Source organism: Electrona antarctica (genome assembly GCF_951216825.1).
Source record: "Electrona antarctica genome assembly, chromosome: 11".
Lineage (NCBI taxonomy): Eukaryota > Metazoa > Chordata > Actinopteri > Myctophiformes > Myctophidae > Electrona > Electrona antarctica.
The window spans coordinates 53,304,544-53,324,596 of NC_136792.1; the positions used below are offsets into that span (position 1 = coordinate 53,304,544).

The 20,053-nt window shown below is 42.7% G+C and overlaps 1 protein-coding gene and 1 pseudogene across 2 annotated transcripts; one reads left to right on the forward strand and one right to left on the reverse strand.

Moving 5' to 3' along the window:
- Positions 1–1,972: 1,972 nt before the first annotated feature.
- LOC306932959 (interferon-induced protein 44-like) lies at positions 1,973–5,767 on the reverse strand (annotated as a pseudogene). Its single transcript has 8 exons — positions 5,575–5,767; positions 5,335–5,436; positions 5,172–5,232; positions 4,321–4,504; positions 3,775–3,924; positions 3,471–3,597; positions 2,306–2,398; positions 1,973–2,161 (listed from the first exon to the last, which is right to left on the reverse strand). The product of its transcript is annotated as an interferon-induced protein 44-like (transcript).
- Positions 5,768–12,278: 6,511 nt separating this feature from the next.
- Positions 12,279–16,046, forward strand: gemin7 (gem (nuclear organelle) associated protein 7). Its single transcript, XM_079515064.1, has 2 exons — positions 12,279–12,551; positions 14,686–16,046. Exons 1-2 carry the CDS (start codon positions 12,474–12,476, stop codon positions 15,082–15,084), a joined length of 477 nt encoding a protein of 158 aa, XP_079371190.1. The 5' UTR covers positions 12,279–12,473; the 3' UTR covers positions 15,085–16,046.
- The last annotated feature ends 4,007 nt before the right edge of the window (positions 16,047–20,053 follow it).

Genomic DNA, 20,053 nt, shown 5'->3' on the forward strand with positions numbered 1-20,053 from the left:
TTTTTGACCACTGTGGGAAGGAGAACGGTAAAGATCCAGAAAGGAGAGCGTTATTGTGCCAGATAGGAGACAGCGAATGAAACTTACAATCAATAGACAACCGTTTCAGTATGCAGCGCCAGATGGACAGTGTGTTGGCAATAATTGGTCCCATACACGATTCTACAACATTTTGTTTGATTGAGGTGAAAGGTAAGTCCTGAATCCTGACTGGAGAGGATAAAGCATTTTCTAATACTCGCCAAGAAGCATCCGATGTGGAGTCCAACCAGGTATTGATAGCTCTTATTTGGAAGGCCCAATAATAGATTTTAAAGTTAGGTAGGGAAAGACCACCAGCGGTTTTAGGGCGAGAGAGGGTGGAGAAGCTGATCCTAGGAGTTTTCCCATTCCAAATGAATTTCCTACATACAGAAATTATAGTGGTATTATAGTATCGATTTGGACCAATTCATTTTACAACCAGAAAATAGATCCTATGATCTTCTGTGGCAAGATGTAATTTCTTGGGGTCTAGTAGGACTATAGTAAATAATAAAAATAAATCGCTATATAATTTTGTAAAAAAAATTACATATTTAGCCCCATGCTCAAATGCCCCCGTCAAAAACAGCTAAAATCCCTAAAACGAACCTAACTAACCCACATGCTATTGTGGAAGTGAGTGTCTTTATAGGCTACTACAGGGGTTCTCAACGTTTTTGGCCGGGGACCCCCGGAAATGCTTTGGCAATATCTCGGGACCCCCGCCCCGCCCCCTCCCGACCCCCAATATAAATTGACTGCTACAATAACCTTAACCCATTTTGGGCGGGAACCCCTTTTGGTGTTTTAAGCATTATGTTATAATTTAGCTATTGAAAAATAGCAGATCTACAAGCTCATAGCGCGCCACCTAGTGGCGCTACGAGCTTGTAGGTCTGCTATTTTTGAAAAACCGTGAAAAAAAATAATATTTTTTTTCTTTTTTTTTTGAAAATAATTTGGGGACCCCCTAAAATAATTTGGCGACCCCCCGAGGGGTCGCGACCCACGGGTTGAGAACCCCTGGGCTACTACAGTGTCTTACCCGGAGGAGACCACTGAATTGAGGGCAGGGTTGGGCTGGATGTGAGAAGTCCTTTCTGCTTGATGTGGATGTGGTATAATCTGACGATACAATCTCCTCTGCCCTCAATTTAGGTTCTGACGGTGTTGCAAACACAGATCAACCATGGAATAATGTTGTGTGGTTTGTCTTATACATGCTTCTTAATTCTCAATGCAGAACAAATTTATCATTCAGAACAAGCATAAGATCCTGTTTAACAGAAGCCAAGAAAGCTTTGGTACATTTTTATGAAGAAAAAAAACGAAATAAAAACCAAAAAAGCATAACGGTATACATACAACTATGTACATGGTAAGTATAGATTAACATTTTCAATATGTTCATGTTTACTTGAATACCTGAACTGAACTAGCAGTTATAACATAAAATATCCAATTATCCAAACCTAGTGCCTTTATACCAAGGGATAGTACCAACATACCAAAACCACTGACTATAATGGTAAGAAAAGGAACATTATGATTAAACAGATTAGAATAAGATCGAAACCAAGGGACCATTACAAAATAAAGAGAAGGCACTGGATAATCTCAACTAAAAGCAATTTATACGAGTTAGGTTAAAGTCTAAATAACGTTTCACTTTGTAAAACATGGCATTGAAGGTCAAACGATTTGTGACCATTGCTGCATCAACTATAATAATACAAAAATAATATTGGTGCTTAGTGCAGAAAGGTTGGTTCCTTTGAGCTGCGTTCTAACAGTAATATCCATTTCTATAATGTCCAGAGTTGAATCATTTCTATAAATGCCTGTATCGTATTAGAATTGGGAGGGATGAATAATAGATTAGATAGATAGATATTTCGACAGAGAGTCCAAATGTATTCAGACTCTTTTTGACTGTGAACGGGTTCTTTTAAACTTCAAGATTGCTCAATCTGTCGTTGACTTCATCAATGTAGTGATCAGCGAAGCGCAGCATCTGGTTGACGGCGCTGAGGAGCAGGATGTCACAGTTCTGGTCCAGCTCTAGGTGATGGGTGTAGTTCTTCACAGGAACCACACAGGACAGAGGAATGCCCAGACGCTGGCTCGCCTCCTGGAGCTGCAGCAACACAGCACAACAGATGAACGTTAGCTTGGCTCAGTGGTTCCCAAACCGAGCGTCCCCAAATTATTTTGGGGGACACACACTCAAGCTCAGTGAGGTAGTGTTGGTGTCCTATGGTTTGTCTTTGGTAGAACTCACCTTGGTCTTGATGTAGAGGCTGCGATAAACATTGGTCAGGTCCTCTGCCACAGGCTTCATCCACTTTAGTCAACAGGACCAACTGAGGGAGCCCTGGAGAACAGCACCCAAACAAACATGTTCAACAGCTGTAAAACATAAAGGACCCCAGGCTGTGCAATTGTGATACTTTTGTTTTGTAAACCAAGGACTTAAATGTTCCACTATTAGATAGTGTATTGCTATTCATGCCTCGTCTCCAAATCATACAAACATATTGTGTCAATAAGGTAGAAATTGTGCCAATAATGGACATTAATGCTATTTCTATAAAATATCGCGTCGACAACTCACATGAAAATATTTCATCACATGTGATGACACTACGCTAACAGTATGTGATTAAATGTAATTGACATGATGTAATGTTGTTCTGTTGATCCTTGACTGACTTCCCTCCACCACTTACGCCTGGTTTCTTGCTGAAAATAGCCGATCTACAAGCACACAACACGTGGCATTGAGACTTTCTTCGAGCCACAACGCCTTACAGTTAAACATTACTATTAATTTTGGAAGCAAGCTTCACTGGGAGAGATCTTGACATTGATATGCCTGAATTATTGCGAACGCAGTGATTGCGAACGCAGTGATTGCGAACGCAGTGAGCATTTACTATGAGACCCAGCAGATCATGTCTGTCTGTCTGTGTGTCTGTCTGTCTGTCACGCTGTAACACCACACGCCCACCACCAGAGGGCGCAGCTGTATCACACACAAAAAAACACACACACACACACTTTAAAAGGAAAAACTTACAAAAAACTTAACTAAAAAAAAACTTAACTTAAAAAAAAACTTAAAAAGGAAAAACTTTAAAAGGAAAAACTTAAAAAAAACTTAACTTAAAAAAACACTTAACTTAAAAAAACTTAACTTAAAAAAAACCTTAAAAAATTACGTAATTTATTCTAATTGTTGTTTTTGCAATTTACGAGCTGCGTTCGCTTCCCGCGTTCGCGTGTCTTACTTGTACTACATATGGAGTGCCTAAAATAGCCGATCTACAAGCTCACAATGTGTTGAAACGGTTGAAACGCATAATAAGCTTGATTTTGGCTATTTTTGAGACGTGCAGCGCTGCATAAATTGGGCCTTACAGTGATGCTGCGTTTGACCAACTGACCGGTTAGGTTGACCTTGCTTCGAATGTCGTTCAGTTTGCCCTCCAGCTTGGAGGGCATGATGGAGATCTTGTTGGCGTCGATGACGTAGGCCACGCAGTGGATCCTGTTCTTAAGATCTGGACTCTCCTTGTAAAGAAAACACATTCATTTCACTCATGACTGACTGAATAATGTTGATTTAATGCAACACAAGTCAATGATGATTGAAATAAGATGATCCTCTTCAACAAAGCAATAACCACAATTAGTATTTTACTAAAACTCTATAAAAGCATTTTCAGTTAGAAATGTGAGAAGATTCACCTGATATCTGTCTTTAATGTGACCTCTCAAAATGCTGCTTATGTCGTCCACATTAAGCCCCTCCCCCGTGGTCTCCTCCAATCCCATGGTGTCACACAAGGTGATTGGCAGTTTGCCCGTCTTTCCAGCTTGAAATTGGTAGGTGCGAAACTGTGGGATGTACAATGGTCAAAGTTATCAGCTGTTTTTCACCCCAAGTTACAAAAAGCACATAGCTTCAAAAGCAAAACACAATTGACCCTCCACATACTTTACTCACTACTAAAGGAACTCAACATATCAAACAGGGCATTTAGAGGAATTCACTGAGGAACCAAAGGAACCAAAACACAAAGGAAAACAGTTACCTTCACCGTTGACTGCATCAACAAACTTCCTCCCTCCCCACACTGATGGGAAATCCCAGTGGGACTACCATTTCATATGCTTGGCGGGGCTGTTAAGTTGTATTGCCTGGCATTCATCTGTGCCCTCTTTGTCAACCAATAACGTTCACACTTGTTACGGTTGTGGGTCAGAGTTACGTAGCAGTGGGCAGAGGGTCACCTGGGTGGTGAGGCTGATGCCAGAGCTGCCAGTCATGGCCTGGTTGGTGAAGACGGACTTGATGGAGTTGAAAAGGCTGGACTTCCCTGCTCCCACTGGTCCAATGAGCAGAACCTTGACCTGGGTCAGAGAACGGATGATGGGCTTGTAGGTCTGTATTTGGTCCAGCAGCTTTCTCCTATTCCTGTGGAGACCAGAGTCCAACAGATTCAACTTTTCAGCATGTTTCAGATACAGTATAATGTATGAGTAGTACAGTATGTGTAGTATAAACAAAGTCTGGTTAAACGTGTAGCGATCGGCTATCGCACCCTTGCACACACACGCACCCACTCACACCACCGCAACTATTCATGTACGCCCAGTACACTCACAGAGTAACGTCAGCTCAGCGACACGCCCCCGACACTCGTTACGACTGTTAACATTTTGTCATTCTACTTTGAGAACTACAGTAGGTGGAGAAATTCTGTAAATGTCTGGTTTCAATAGATGTTTCATCATTCTTTCAGTTTACACAAATTTAACCATAAACAAACACAATAGAAACATTTCTGTTGTGGAAGTGATTAAGGACCTCCTCAAAAACTATGATGCATCTCAAGGGGCCGTCCGTCTAAGTCTGTCTTTCTGGTTAATTTGTTTTATAAATATCGAACCAATGAAAATAAATAATAACAACATTGGATCCAGTGGAACACAGGTATTTTTGTTTGTTTGTTTTTACATTTCTAGAAGAGTAACGCTTTTGGGCATTCAAGTTTTCCACCTGACAGCTATACAATAGTTCAGTATTGTGTTGTGTGGTATATGGTATACCTGTAAATAAACTAATCCAGATCCATACTTACTCAGGAGTCCAGTCCATCCTCCTCCATGGCTTCTCAAGGAGTTTGCTTTCTGCTGAAACATCTAGAAACATCTCCACGGTCAGACTCAGAGCAACATTAAAGACAGTACAAACAACTGAAACATCTTGTAGGCTATGTTTGTCTTTGTATTAATTGAACTCACCTCCTATTTTATAAACTTCACATTCAACCAGCTGCAGGTCGTTGCCATGCATTTCTGCAGCATTGAAATTGTAATAATCTTGACTAGGACTGTTGTACTGCACTACAGCTCGGCCATTAACACAAAACACAGCATAAGCGGGATTGGTGATCTGATATTTGAGAACCTTTCCCCTGTTAAAGGTGAAAATAAAAGCCTTGGCATCGTTCCCAAAAGCACCACTTTGATTAAAAGATATACTGGTGTATCCCCCAAAGACGAAGCCAGAGTCATTGTAGCCCACGTGCAGAGTGGGCCCCTGGTTGTCACATCTCTGGTGGAACTCTGCTGCAGTGTAACCATGGACTGAAGCCTTGTAGAGGAGCTTCAGGTTCACGTTTCCTAGCTGGGAGCACAGCTCCCTCTGCTGGGCCTTTGTCAGCCTGGGATTCATGGTGGTAGAATGGTCCAGTAGGTCTGGATTCTCTGATTGAACATAAAACGATAGCCATTGCAGTACCTAAATAACACTTATTTTTGAACAACACCAATACAAAGGCTGTTTGTGTAATTAGAAAGCCTACTTTACTTAGTGGACGCACTCTGAGCCCCCCACCGCACTATAAAATGCACTTTTTGGCCAGAAAGGGATTTGTTTTGCACAAACCGTCTTTGTATTGGTGAGTAGGTAAAACATTCTTTACATTTTCACTACAGAGGAGGGGCTGGTCTGCGTTTCATGAGAGGCAGGGGAGAGAAAGTGCATTAGGCTTTGGACCAGAGCTATATAAAAATATATAATTTAAATATAAAAAAGGCATCTGCCACTTGAATTAAGGTGACTTGACTTGATTGATTGACATCAAAATGGGCCTGTCAGCTCAAACCCACAATGCAATATCTTCTTTGTTTTCAAGAGTGTTGTGCACAAACCTCAGTAGCATTACAACGTTATATACTAAAAAAACAACCAATTCCATTTTCAGTGCCACTATTCCAAAGGTACATTTTTGTCTCCACCAGGCCGAAGGCATGGGGAGAGAGTATGTTTTGCACTCCGTCCGTCCATGTGTCCGTGTGTCCGTGTGTCCGTGTGTCCGTCCGTCCGTCCGTCCGTCTGTGAACAGCTAATCTCCGGCATCGTTAACCCGGTCGATGCCAAATTTTGCACACACACTCCCTGGATGCTAGAGCCATTCAACGAAACAGGTCTTTCAGATTTCTCAGACTCCATCCTGATTGGCTAAGATTGGCTTCCAAAGTTCGCAGGAGTGCTCAGTTTCAAACAAAATGCTGCAAAGCATGAACACATTGTGTGATTTCCGTGAAATTGTGCACGCACATTCCCACTAGGCAGAGGAAGAAATGCCACATGAACATTTTCAACTCAGCCTCATGGTGGCGCTATAACTGGCCGAAAAGTGTTTTTACCTCCAACTGCACGGATCTGTGGATAACTTTGTATGCCAACTCCCTAGAGGCCAAGGAAAAACCTTTGCCTGGAACTTTTCACATCTGCTCTTTATAGCGCCACCAGGAGGCCGACATATGTAAAACACATTTTCTAATATTACTCCTTCAGATTTTATCCAAATTTCACGCAAATCGGTACACATGCTCTCCATAGTCATGTGATCAAGACTGGTTTGTTTGATTTCTCATAATCCACCCTCATTGGCTACGATTGGCTTCTAAACTTTTCAGGAGTAGCCCGCTTTGTACCCGTTTTGTACAAATCGCCACAACTACCAACAACCAACCGATTGTGGGGAAACTGTGCATGCATATTCCCACTAGGCTTTGGAAGAAATGCCACTTGACAGTTTTCAAATCAGCCTCATGGTGGTGCTACAACAGGCCAAGCATCACACACACACTCCTATCCTCCTGGTGGAGACCTGTGCCCAGAAGGGCACTTTTTCTAGTTTTAAACAATTTTCAGCAATGGGATAACAATTTGTTTAGTGGGTAGATCTCGTTTAGCTGGGCATTTTGAAGGTAGCTCTAAAGTAAAAAAAAGTGTGTGTTGATGCGGTTGCTTTTTCCTCCCTCATAGCCAGGCGTCGTATATTGCTCCACTGGAAGAGCCCTAATGACACTGACACCTCAGGAGGATTAGGGCTCTTCCAGTGAAGAACCCTAATCCTCCTGAGGTGTCAGTATGGCTAAACGATTTGTCATCCTTTCTCCATTTGGAAAAAATCAAATACACTGTTAGGGGTTCGTTGAATAACTTCTACAGAACCTGGGACCCATTCCTCACATACATTAATTCCTTAACCACAATTTAAGTAGGAACTAATTCCAATATTCCCCCTCTACTGTGAGTATACTGTGATCATGCGTATATGTGTACGTGCATGTATGTACATGTGTGCACGGTTATGCGTATGTGTGCGCATATGTATGAATGTGTATGTATGTGCATGTATGTATGTATATGTGTGTATGGATACATGTAGGCTATGTGTGTATATATATATATATATTTAAAAATGAAATAGTTCAATTTGTTTTCTTTACATTGCTTCCACTATTGCTAGCATTTAATCTTAATTACTTTAATGCATGAATCTCAAACTTAGTAACTTATTCTGTTTCCCCCGGGGCATGGGAGGGTAAGGGCGGGGGGATACTTGTGAGGGTCTGTTTTGTTTTTGTTGTTGTCTGTTTTGTTTTGTTTCCGCGTGTTCTGTTTACTTTTTTGTTTTGTCTCTTGTTTTGTTTGGTCATGTATGTCTTGTATTTTAAAATGGAAAAAACCTAATAAAACAAAATATATATATATTTAAAAAAAGTGTGTGTGCCCCTGCTATAAACCATCAATTAAAACATCCAGATGTTTTTACTGACACTAATTCAATCGGACTGCCATGCAATTAAATGTGCCCCTGGCACTGGAAAACAACATCAATTTAGTTTTTGTAACATATCAGCAAAAGTTTAAAATAGCTAGCGCCCCTCCCGTTCCCCCGGTCCCACACAATTACGTCTGTCCCTCAAATGAACAGTTTGGATCTGATTCTGGTCACCCTAAAAGGGCATCGAGGGCTTACCTGTTGTTGTTCTGTAGCTGCTGTCTATGAAGTCTATAGTGGCTCTGCAGTGAAGGGTGACAGGTTTGAACTGCATGGCCAAATGGTGTCTCTTTATTGGCGGAGCTTGAAACAGAATGACCTAATCGGAGTTCCCAGGAGATTTCGCCACAATGATTACAAAATGAGTAGGCAAAGCCATAGAAGATTTTTTAAATTTCGACGTCAGGCCTAAATGGGTTAATATAGATTAAACTGTTTCAAGTAAAGTACCGTATATGATGACCCTTCTACAGGACTTTTTTGATATTTACTTATCACATGTTATTTTCACCTATAGGTGAATTGGATGACACATTTTAAGAAATTGTTATCACCATGAAACTTATCACCAGATTTAATTGTAACTTTAATAACTTTCCAGAACCCTAACACACACACACACACACACACACACACACACACACACACACACACACACACACACACACACACACACACACACACACACACACACACACACACACACACACACACACACACACACACACACAAACACACATGCACACACACACACACACACACACACACACACACACACACACACACACACACACACACACACACACACACACACACACACACACACACACACACACACATTCCACATGTTCTGAAAAGGGTTGATGGACATAGGCTACCGTATGGAATCTCTATGGATTGAAGACAGAATATAGTGTATTCAGATTGGAATACAGACGTATTCTGAATGAATAATAAATAATACAGGATATTTGAATGATTGCAAATGAAACCAATTATTTGTCAAATAATTGGTTCAGGAAAATAATAACATCATACAATGTTTGACTCTATTTTTTTAATTTTCACTATTGTGGTGTGGTACGTGTGTCTATAATAGATCTAGAGAGAACACAAAGTAAGTTTCTGTCTGGCATATTGGCTTTCAAGAAGAAGGCAGGCTACACCTGTCAACATTGCTGAGTAGCATAGGGAGACACTGACTGATATTTAAAAACACAAATAAAAGCCAGCTTTTATCCGATTTGCTCATTACTTTGACTCTAAAGCGAATATAATTAACATATGGACACTCCCCCAATGCTAAAATATACAGGAACGTGGTATGCCATATGTGTGTGCGTTCAGCACAGCTTCCACAATACGAAAGGGCACAGAGCGAGGCCAAAGATATGTAATAGCCTATACCGCATGGGTTGTGGACGTTCAAAATCCCAACAGTGTGGCTTCCCCCCAGTAGGCTACCTTCACATTCAGTCACATTTTTATCAATTTTAAAAAATATATATATTTTCTAACAAGACAAACATGTAAATCACCAATGCACATAGGTGGCCTTACACACACAGGGACAGCTAAAACAATGAAACAAAGACAATAAAAAAGGGGGGGGAAATGGAGAAAAAAGGACCGTTAAAGACAAAAACAAAATCGATATGCATATATAAATATACTGTAACTCGAAAAACTCATGAGTCAGCAAATATAATAATAAATATAGCTGCAAGCAGCGATAAAGCAGGACCAAGATAGAAGACAACAGAAAACAGAAAACAACAACCTTGCGGTCCAAGGGCAAGAGCTCTACTGACTACACGAAGACAATCAGTTACTCCATTGTTAACAGGAAAATCATTCAGTGTTAGTTCAGCATAAGTACTCAAACCTTTAGAAATTAGCAGATCTACATGCTCATAACATGTCCCGGTACGGTACGGTACGGTACAGCACAGTATGATACAGGCGGCTGTGGCTCAGGAGGTAGAGCAGGTCGTCCAATGATCCATGGGTCGGCGGTTCGAATCCCGGCTCCTCCCGTCTACATGTCGAAGTGTCCTTGGGCAAGACACTGAACCCCAAATTGCTCCCGATGTGCTGGTTGGTACCTTGCATGGCTTCCGCCACAATCGGTGTATGAATGTGTGTGTGAATGTGTGAATGTAATGCACAATCTATGTAAAGCGCCTTGGATAAAGGCGCTATATAAATGCACCATTTATACAGTACGGTATTACACTATTGCACTTATTACAATATTACACTATTGCACTTATTACACTATTACACTATTGCACTTATTACACTTATTACACTATTACACTACTATTACACTATTACACTACTATTACACTATTACACTAAATACACTTATTACACTATTACAAAATTAGACTTAATACACTATTTCACTATTACACTTATTACACGTATTACACTTATTACACTATTACACTATTACACTATTACACTTATTACACTATTACACTAACTATACTTATTACACTATTACAAAATGAGACTTATTACACTATTTCACTATTACAGTTACTAGTATCTCTATTATTGTGATGCCATGTCCTAGTGCCTGAGGTAGTGAGGTCAAATGTAATCTACTTCAATATTTCTATAGTTGAGTCATCACAAAACTTGCAGCACACAATGCACTGAGTTGTCTTTACCCGGATTTGAAGACACAACCTTGTGGTCCAATGGCGAGAGCTCTACCGACTGAGCTATGCAGACACAGTCAGTTGACTCATTCTAAACAGTAACATCATCCAGTATTCATATAGGTATTAGGTGCAGAAGAAGAATTTTCACAACCCAGCAATTTTCATTGGCTCATAAAAACTTCATTTTTTCACTACGATGTATTGTCCGTATATAGGTCCAAAGTTCACGTGTAGAAGTTTTCGTGCAAAGATCCTGGGGGGGAGATACATTTGAACTGTTTATCATATAATTAAAAATGTCAGGTGATCTAAAGGTCAGAGGTCAAAAGTCAGAACACGAAAGTTGTTCGGCATGAGGAGACACATATGTGTATCAAAGTGGCATTGCCAACGGTCAGTATAAATAGATATAATAAAATATGAATACATCACAAAGAGCTATCATACTGAATATGGGGCCTGCCCCTAAAAGTGCCTGGGAAGTTAATAGACAAAACAGACAATGCTGAACTCACACCTTGAGTCTATGCTGGCATTTTCTTCATTTCAACTTGTATATTCGAGCCTTGCACCGTAAGAACTTTATTCTAACCTGGAGTGTTGCGGGTTGTCTGCTTCGGCAGTACTTTCTTGATCAGGTAGTCCCCAACCTTCTCAACCTACAGTGTTTCAAAACACATTACATCAGAGGTTTTTTGTATAAATAGGCTACTATTTAAATTGCCTCACGCTACAGAAACAGGAGATATAGCTCCTGCCCTATGGGCCTCATGGCTCGACCGGGCCTCATGACATCATGGCTCGGCAAGGCTTACTTACCTACTATCTAAATAGTCTTGAGGAAATAATGCTGCTATTTGTCCCAAAGTGACTGCAAAAACAAAATGCTGCTATTTGTTTAAAAAAAAAAGCTGTATACCCTGTATAAATGTATAACGACGATGCAATGTAGGCTATGTGATATAGCTCTGTTTACAAAATGCTGTAGCTCTTTATTGGCATGAGAAAACATACATTGCCTGCTTTGGCAATGTAAACGTATGTCTATAAAATGTCAATAAAGCTCCTTTGAATTGAATTGAATTGAATTGAATTGAATTGAATTGTGTGTGTGTGTGTGTGTGTGTGTGTGTGTGTGTGTGTGTGTGTGTGTGTGTGTGTGTGTGTGTGTGTGTGTGTGTGTGTGTGTGTGTGTGTGTGTGTGTGTGTGTGTGTGTGTTGGGAGCTCCTTTTATATACTCTATGGTTGGGAGAGGAGAGGAGAGGGAATTTTGAGGTTGATCCATGATTTGGGTCCCCTCCACCACCACATGGTGGCGGTAATGCACCAAAAACTGGTTGCTAACTTCCGTAAAACATAAAGAAGAAGAAGAAGAAGAAGAAGAAGAAGATCAAATGTATGCTCCGTCGCACGACGGTGTCGCGCGCCGAAAATAGCAGATATACAAGCTCACAGTCACAACCATAGAGTAATAAAAGGATAGAGTCACAACAACTACTCAGCTTGTAGCTCGGCGATCGTCGTCACAGTTGTGCGACGAATCTGTAAAGTTTGCAGCATGGTTTGCAGAACAGGCTGAAGCAGCATCGCCAAGCTGACAGAACCACAACATTGCTGACTGACATAGCAATGGACATGCAGAACCAAAACATTGTGAAGTGGAGTCAAGCAACTGAAGCAACTAGCAAGGCAAGCGGGATCATCACGGTTGGTTATGTTTGGACTTTTTTGGGGGGGACAATAAATCAAAAGTGTATGTTAGACAGTCGCCTGGTCGGCGTTGTCCACATTTAAAAAGGCGTGTTGGTGTGTATTATTAGCTGACGTTGCTATATTGTTGTTGACAGCTATGATATATCCACGGTTCTGTGCGCCGTCAGTGCACATTTGCTTGATACTTGATTGTTTGATAGAAATTCCAGACAATAAAATCCTTCTAAAGTCCTTCTGTTAATTATGGCACAAGTATGAACTGAGCAAATCTGCACCATTCTAAGTCAATAAAGTATAGTATGTAATAGCATGGGAAAGTCACTGTTTACCAGCTCGTCATGTCACTCTAGCAAAGTGATTGATCTGTGTCTGTCTGTCTATAGCCCTCACTTGCCCCGCAGTAGTGATGCTCGGGTCGACCTGTAACCCAAGGGTGCCCGCGGGTTATCCGCGGGTCGGGTCAGAGCGGGTCAAGAAATGTTAACTCTTTGGTTGGGGCCGGTCAAATAGTATACACAAATTGAACTGTAACCCAAGGGTCAACCCGCGGGTTGAGTAAAGAAATGCTGACTTGCTGGCGGGGCGGGTCAAACTATCATGAATGTGGGCACCCGCAGGTCGTATTTTTCCCCAAGATTTAATAGCATCACCGGGCTCCCAAATGACAAAAGGTAACGCCCTCCCCCCACATTTTGCTGGGCCCTATTTGTATGTCTCTAAATGTTATGATGTATTGAACAAGGTAGTATGCTGTTTTCTAGCCCCGCTCGGGACCCCCGGTTTAGCTCTTGTCTTTCGCTACCCCGGAGGGTCCCGTCCCACCTGTGTCGTGCTACATGCTGCTACATGCTACAACTGAACCCTCCGCGAACGGCGCAGAAGCCGTTAAGTATTTTTAATCTTTGTGTGACCGTTTTGGCAGCTCTGAAATTCTCTCTTCCTTCCTTCCTTGACTTCCTTATTGACATCCCATTGTACCGAGCGCCGGAACTGGCAAGATCAGAGGCAGGAACGTAGGGACTGACGCGCAGATAGGATGTCAATAAGGAAGTCAAGGAAGGAAGGAAGAGAATTTCAGAGCTGCCAAAACGGTCACACTTAACGGCTTCTGTGCCGTTCGTGGAGGGTTCAGTTGTCTCCGTTGTCTCCTATAGCTCCTATATGCTTATTTTGGAACACGTCACTATCATACACACAGCGCGGCAAAAGCGACGGTAAGTCAGTGTGCGTTTGAGAATTAGCATGTAGCACGACACAGGTGGGACGGGACCCTCCGGGGTAGCGAAAGACAAGAGCTAAACCGGGGGGTCCCGAGCGGGGCTAGCTGTTTTCGTGCTCGGACCCAGCCAGCCACCCACCCACCCACACACACACACACAGCTCTGTAAGGGAGTTGGGAGACAGTGTTTGATCCTGCTACACATTCACGTTACTTCAGCATTTGTCTTGTTCAGGTTGTTGTCTCTGGGCACACACAAACAAATTGTCTGTGAACGCCGCGCGTCAAAACAGCCTCCGTTATTATCAATGAACCTATCCCACACCGGCGGCGTCCGGGCCATGGAGCCGCAACCACAGATCCCATAGCCTGGCATCCAAGCTACAGTACATGTAGACCAGAGTGTAGAGTAGGAGAGTAAGCGACACGCTTTGATCTCGCCGCAAAGCGGGTGCCTATGGGCTATAGTTCCAAACATTGGAACGATCCCATTGAGATAGAATGAGCACTTCCGCGTTCCATTGGTTACAATGGGAGTCGACGCTAGTGTCGCCACTCTCTTACTATATTACTCTGATGTAGACTTGCCACAAATGCAGCGCAGCTTACATTTTATTAGTAGCATTGTCACTGTGCGAGGTCCAAAGTGTATGATGATGAAATACCATCACTGATTATTTTAACCCATTTTGGGCGGGAACCCCTTTTGGTGTTTTAAACATTGTTATAATTTAGCTATTGAAAAATAGCAGATCTACAAGCTCATAGCGCGCCACTCGGCGAGCTTGTAGGTCTGCTATTTTTGAAAAATCGTGAAAATGCGGCACAAATCTTTGAATATATATTCTTTTTTTTTATTTCGACATCAGGCCTAAATGGGTTAATACACTTTTTCCAATCCAACTGCAGAGCGAATCAACCATGAAGACCCCCGTGGCGGTGCTCCGGCTACCCAGAGGACCCGACCCCCACAGCCGGGGATTCGAACCCAACTCGCCCCGCTTCATCGCCCTCGGTCCGACGTCCATCTCGACTTCCGCCGGGTCGAAGACGGACGGTGCACACCTGCGGGAGGAGCAGTGTGCGCGATCATCCCTGAGGGAGAACTTTCTGAGATGTCTCATTTCCATGACCAGCAAGCAGGTCCAGTTCCACATGCACGAGAAGGTGAAGGTGGTGGCGACCTTCGGAGCGTCGGACATCGACGTGCTCAACTTCCAGGTGTCGGCTCTGCAGACTCCCATCGGGGTGCAGAAAGATGCACTGATCCGGTGTCAGGATGTCATCTCGTGTTCTTTTCACGTGTGATGTTTACTGTTCAACTGGGACCCTTTTTCCCACCGAGATCAAAAGTTGAACTATTCTGCAATAAGTTCTTCACTTAAAAGAAGCCTATTGTGATTTCCATGCTTTGTTGGATTTATTTTTTTAAAGATATATATTTTTTGGCTTTTTGCCTTTATTGATAGGGTACAGTAATGTTTGGACAGGAAAGGCAGACGGGCTCGGGACGTCTCGAACCCGCGACACACCGTCACAGGCCTATAGGTGCCTGGACTGCTCAGCCGCTCGGCCCAGGCCAGCTTCGTTGGATTTCTAAAGCTTTCTGTTGGGTGGAGGGAGGGGTGATTATTACGTGATATCACATACCTGACACTGCATTGAAGGAGTCGGCTGACACTTAACCAGCAGTTCCATTTTCCAGCACTGGGGGGAGCTATACACCAATAAGAGACCTTGAGGCTGTTCAAATTACAGCAGTGCTTCCCAAACGTGTTCATGTCAAGGATCCCCAAATTGACACTAATCAGCCACGCGGACCCCCATTTGAAAAGATATGCCAGGGACCCCCATAAGAGAAGATTTGTACGGCTCTAGCAGAGATTCTCAACCCGTTTAGTGTACAAATTGTACTATCTATTGTACTAAACTATAATAGCTGGGGACCCCCTGGAACTGCCTCAAGGCCCCCATTGGGGTCCCCGGACCCCACTTTGGGAACCACTGAATTACAGTGATGAAACGTGATCTTGCTATGATCTCAGTAATTGCTGTAACTTCACAAAAGTATTCACACTACATAGGATACATGTTCACTAAACACAAACCTAAGTTATGAGTTGCTTTTGAACATCCCAGGTCTTTGCACTTGCTCTATCACTTTGGGAAGCTTCTGTTTTGGTCGTATACTTGTGTATGGTTTAAAGTTAGCAAATTATGTTCATTTCTTTGCGTGTAGTTTTTAATAATAAAACTTTTTTGTATTTAAATATTAATTGCAGTCTGTATTCATTCTAGAAAAGCACAAGAGGAAATATTCTCCTTAACCCATTCTGGGCGGGAACCCCTTTTGGTGTTTTAAGCATTATGTTATACTTGAGCTATTGAAAAATAGCAGATCTACAAGCAACTTGTAGGTCTGCTATTTTTGAAAAAGCGTGAAAATGCGGTGCAAATCTTTGAATATATATTTCAGAGCGAACAATTTTAACTAAAATATTGGCTTCTTCTGAGGGGTCCCTGGAACAACATATTTTGAGATGGGGGTCCGTGGCCCAATAAAGATAATTCTGGGGGTCCTTGACATGAAAAAGGTTGAGTACCACTGACATAGAAACATGGGTTTTTCAGAAAAATGTTAGGATTTAGAAGTGTTTTTTTTAAACGTTGCAGATTAATTTGAGTCATTTTTCAGCAGGTAAAATAAATGGTGAAGGTATGGATTTCCAACTTCAGGTCTACTTTGTCACAGACATCAGTTTAATAACCACCAGACAGGTCTAGTAGGCAGATATATATTAACTATATGACCTTACATGTATTGATGTCTGATAAATATCAACTGTGCATCAGACTAATTGTAACCATTTTGTCACTCAGGACAAAGTAACCCAACATTTGTAAGACTTATAATGGGGCAAGCGGTTGTTATTCAAATCTGGCTCCATAAATTGCATTATATAAGACCGAGAGTAATCAACATTTAGAACCAGTCTTATTACAGGACGAGGGCATCAATAATATTTAATCTTGCTAAAAGGTGTATTTTGTGTGTTCCCAATAAGTCATTTTATCCCATTTTGGGCGGGAACCCCTTTTGGTGTTTTAAACATTGTGTTATAATTTAGCTATTGAAAAATAGCAGATCTACAAGCTCGTAGCGCGCCACCGAGTGGCGCGCTACGAGCTTGTAGGTCTGCTATTTTTGAAAAATCGTGAAAATATTTATTTCAGAAAACTGGAGGATTTAGAAGATTTTTTTTTTAAATTTCGAGGTCAGGCCTAAATGGGTTATTTGAGTGCCATTAGGCGGTCGTGCCGTGTTTGTGTGTCTCTCTGTACCTGAATGATCTGACCACTCACTGAAGACAGTCATCAATGAGGCGGTGACTCATCCGCTCTCCCTCCCTCCCGCCTCGCGCAGTCCCTCGCTTTTCATCTTCAACTCCACTCCAAAATATGACCTAACCCATTTAGACCGCCGGAGGCCCATTCTACAAATGCCTTCTAAATCCTGACAGTTTTCTGAAAAACCCTCATGTTTCTATGTCAGTCGTTCTCACACATTTTCACGTCGATTTTCATGTAATTGGCCCCCGGAAACCCAATCTCAAAATATGTTGTTCCAAGGACCCCCCCCCCCCCCACCCCCAGAAGCAAATATTTGAGTTAAAAAGCGATTTGCGCACATTTTCACGCTTTTTCAAAAATGGCAAATCTACAAGCTCGTAGCGCGGCACTCGGTGCCGCGCTACGAGCTTGTAGACCTGCTATTTTCCAATAGCTAAAGTATAACGTAATGCTTTAAAACACCAAAAGGGGTTCCCGCCCTGAATGGTTTAAACCGTGTATGACGTCATTGGGTCTCTGTGATTCAATCAGGAAGCCCCTCAAGGACACTCAATGTTAATTTCATATACCCCCTGCACGCTATTTCACTATCTGGAGCTATTTGGCTCCCTATAGTTCACATTCTCTCACTTCTCTGATAGTATACACTGGTATGCATTCCATACCAGGCTCGTGAAAACATTTTCTGTCGCCATGGCTCGGGAGTCGTTTGCTGCTGTTATTGCCGCATTAATGAGGTGTACGTGTGTCCTTTTTTTCCCCAACTATGAATGATCACTTGGCATGAAGGGATCCATTGCTCGGTTAAATTGTAGCAGTGCATGGGGGGCACACTGTCTCAATGTTATCTACTCTTTACTGTTTCTCTTTCCTGGCGGTCTGCTTCTCCCTGATTCCAGTGGAAAAACATTCTTGTGTGTGTGTGTGTGTGTGTGTGTGTGTGTGTGTGTGTGTGTGTGTGTGTGTGTGTGTGTGTGTGTGTGTGTGTGTGTGTGTGTGTGTGTGTGTGTGTGTGTGTGTGTGTGTGTGTGTGTGTGTGTGTGTGTGTGTGTGTGTGTGTGTGTGTGTGTGTGCGTGTGCGTGCGTGCGTGCGTGCGTGCGTCACACGGTGGTATAAGGAATCTGCCCTGTCTAACACCACTGGCCAACAGGAAACACATTCCACTCCTTCCTGTTTGTGGCCTTCTCTCACTTCCTGTCAAGTGTCTGTGATAACTTACAAAAATACACGGCCACAGTCACTTCATCATCGCTCTGCCCTTGCCCAAAAATACAGCAGGACAAAGAATGTACATGAAGCCACGGGGCTTAACAAGGCATTGCTTTGGATACAGTTCTATTACTATTTGCTTTCATATTCTGGGGAATATATATAACCAGTAAGACGCCTGAGGGCGAGAAGCGACCTCGCCCTTTTTAGGCGAGGTCGCATCCGCGCACGTGTGGGTGCACGCATCCGCCTGGGGGGGGGGGGGGGGGGTCAGATCAACATATGGAATGAATTCTGTACTGGCCATATACAGTATAGAGCGTCGCAGTCCCGCCCCCTACCCTGGACCAGGAAATGATTCTCCGTTCATTTTCCTCATAGACATTTCAGAAAGTATTTATTTAAAGACGTTTACGCCGCGGACAAAGCCAACTCGAGTCGTGACAAATCATGACAACAAACACAATTTTTTGGGCCGAACAAATAATTAGAAAGAAGAAAAAAACGGCAGGTTACAACACTTTTTTTGTTGTTTTTCTTCTTTGTAATTATTTGTTTGGTCCAAAATATTGTTTGTGATGTCATGAGTTGTCACGACTCGAGTTGGCTTTGTCCGCGGCGTAACCGTCTTTAAATAAATACTTTAAGAAATGTCTATGGGAAAAATGAACGGAGAATCATTTCCTGGTCCAGGGTAGGGGGCGGGACTGCGACACTCTATAGAGCGTGTCTTGAGTGTACAGGGTTTGATGTGGTCAGATCAACATAATGGAATGTCAGAACAGGTTAGCTCCATATATGGAGATCTAAGGGTGGGCAGTGTCTTGAGTGTACAGGGCTTGATGATGACCCAGGTAGGGCCGTCCCTTAATTAACTAGTCTTCTGCCGGGTGCGGATGTATAGCCTACTAAATAACTTTCTGGCAGGCCCGTCTAGAGTTTAAATGGATCAGTCAAAAGGGAGACATCGAAGAGGGAGGACGGATGGGGAAGGATCAACATATCAGCGGATTCGACCGTTATCTCTGCATTGGAACGGCGAAATCATCCGTTATCAGCACGTTTGAATTGTGCCAAAATGTCCATACTGGCATCCTCACCACATAGCCTGGTCAAGGTTTCCCCCTGGTGGACGTGTCATTTCCAACTATTGTCGGTGCATGGAACTAGGAGCTACTAATATATACTATTCTCTGCCTATCAGGATGTAACTCGGACGGCGCTGAGTCGGGTCTGGTGGCCTTCGCAACGCTCGGCACGGCGACTCGCTCGGCTAGTGCCTCGCTCGGCGGTGCCTCACGTAGCTCATGGCCACCAGACATGGCGCGCCTCCGTCAGGACATCAGTGATAATGACAATGCTACAATCGCAGATAATGACATACTGAACAATGAGGATGCCAGTATGGACCTTTTGGCACCATTCAAACGTGCTGATAATGGATGATTTCGCCGATTCAATACATGATACCAGTCGAATGGGGTGAACATATGGAATGTCAGAACAGGTCAGCTCCATATATGGAAATCTAAGGGTTTGAGGTCAGATCCAGGTCAGATGTAGAGTTGCTGGCCAATATTGATGACATCAGGCAGGGATCTCCATATATGGGCTTAATATTGATGACGTCATGTGATGTCACGAGGCCATGACCATAATAATTATGGTCATGCCTGGGGTGACCGACAGCCTGAGGGGAAATGCACGATTTCATAG

What these genes read in the sequence shown, in the direction of transcription:
- gemin7 (XM_079515064.1), top strand. Translation starts at nt 12,474, where the DNA reads ATGGACATGCAGAACCAAAACATTGTGAAGTGGAGTCAAGCAACTGAA. An exon ending in AGGCAAGCGGGATCATCACG is followed by an intron (nt 12,552 to 14,685) that starts GTTGGTTATGTT and finishes ATCCAACTGCAG; the next exon opens with AGCGAATCAACCATGAAGAC.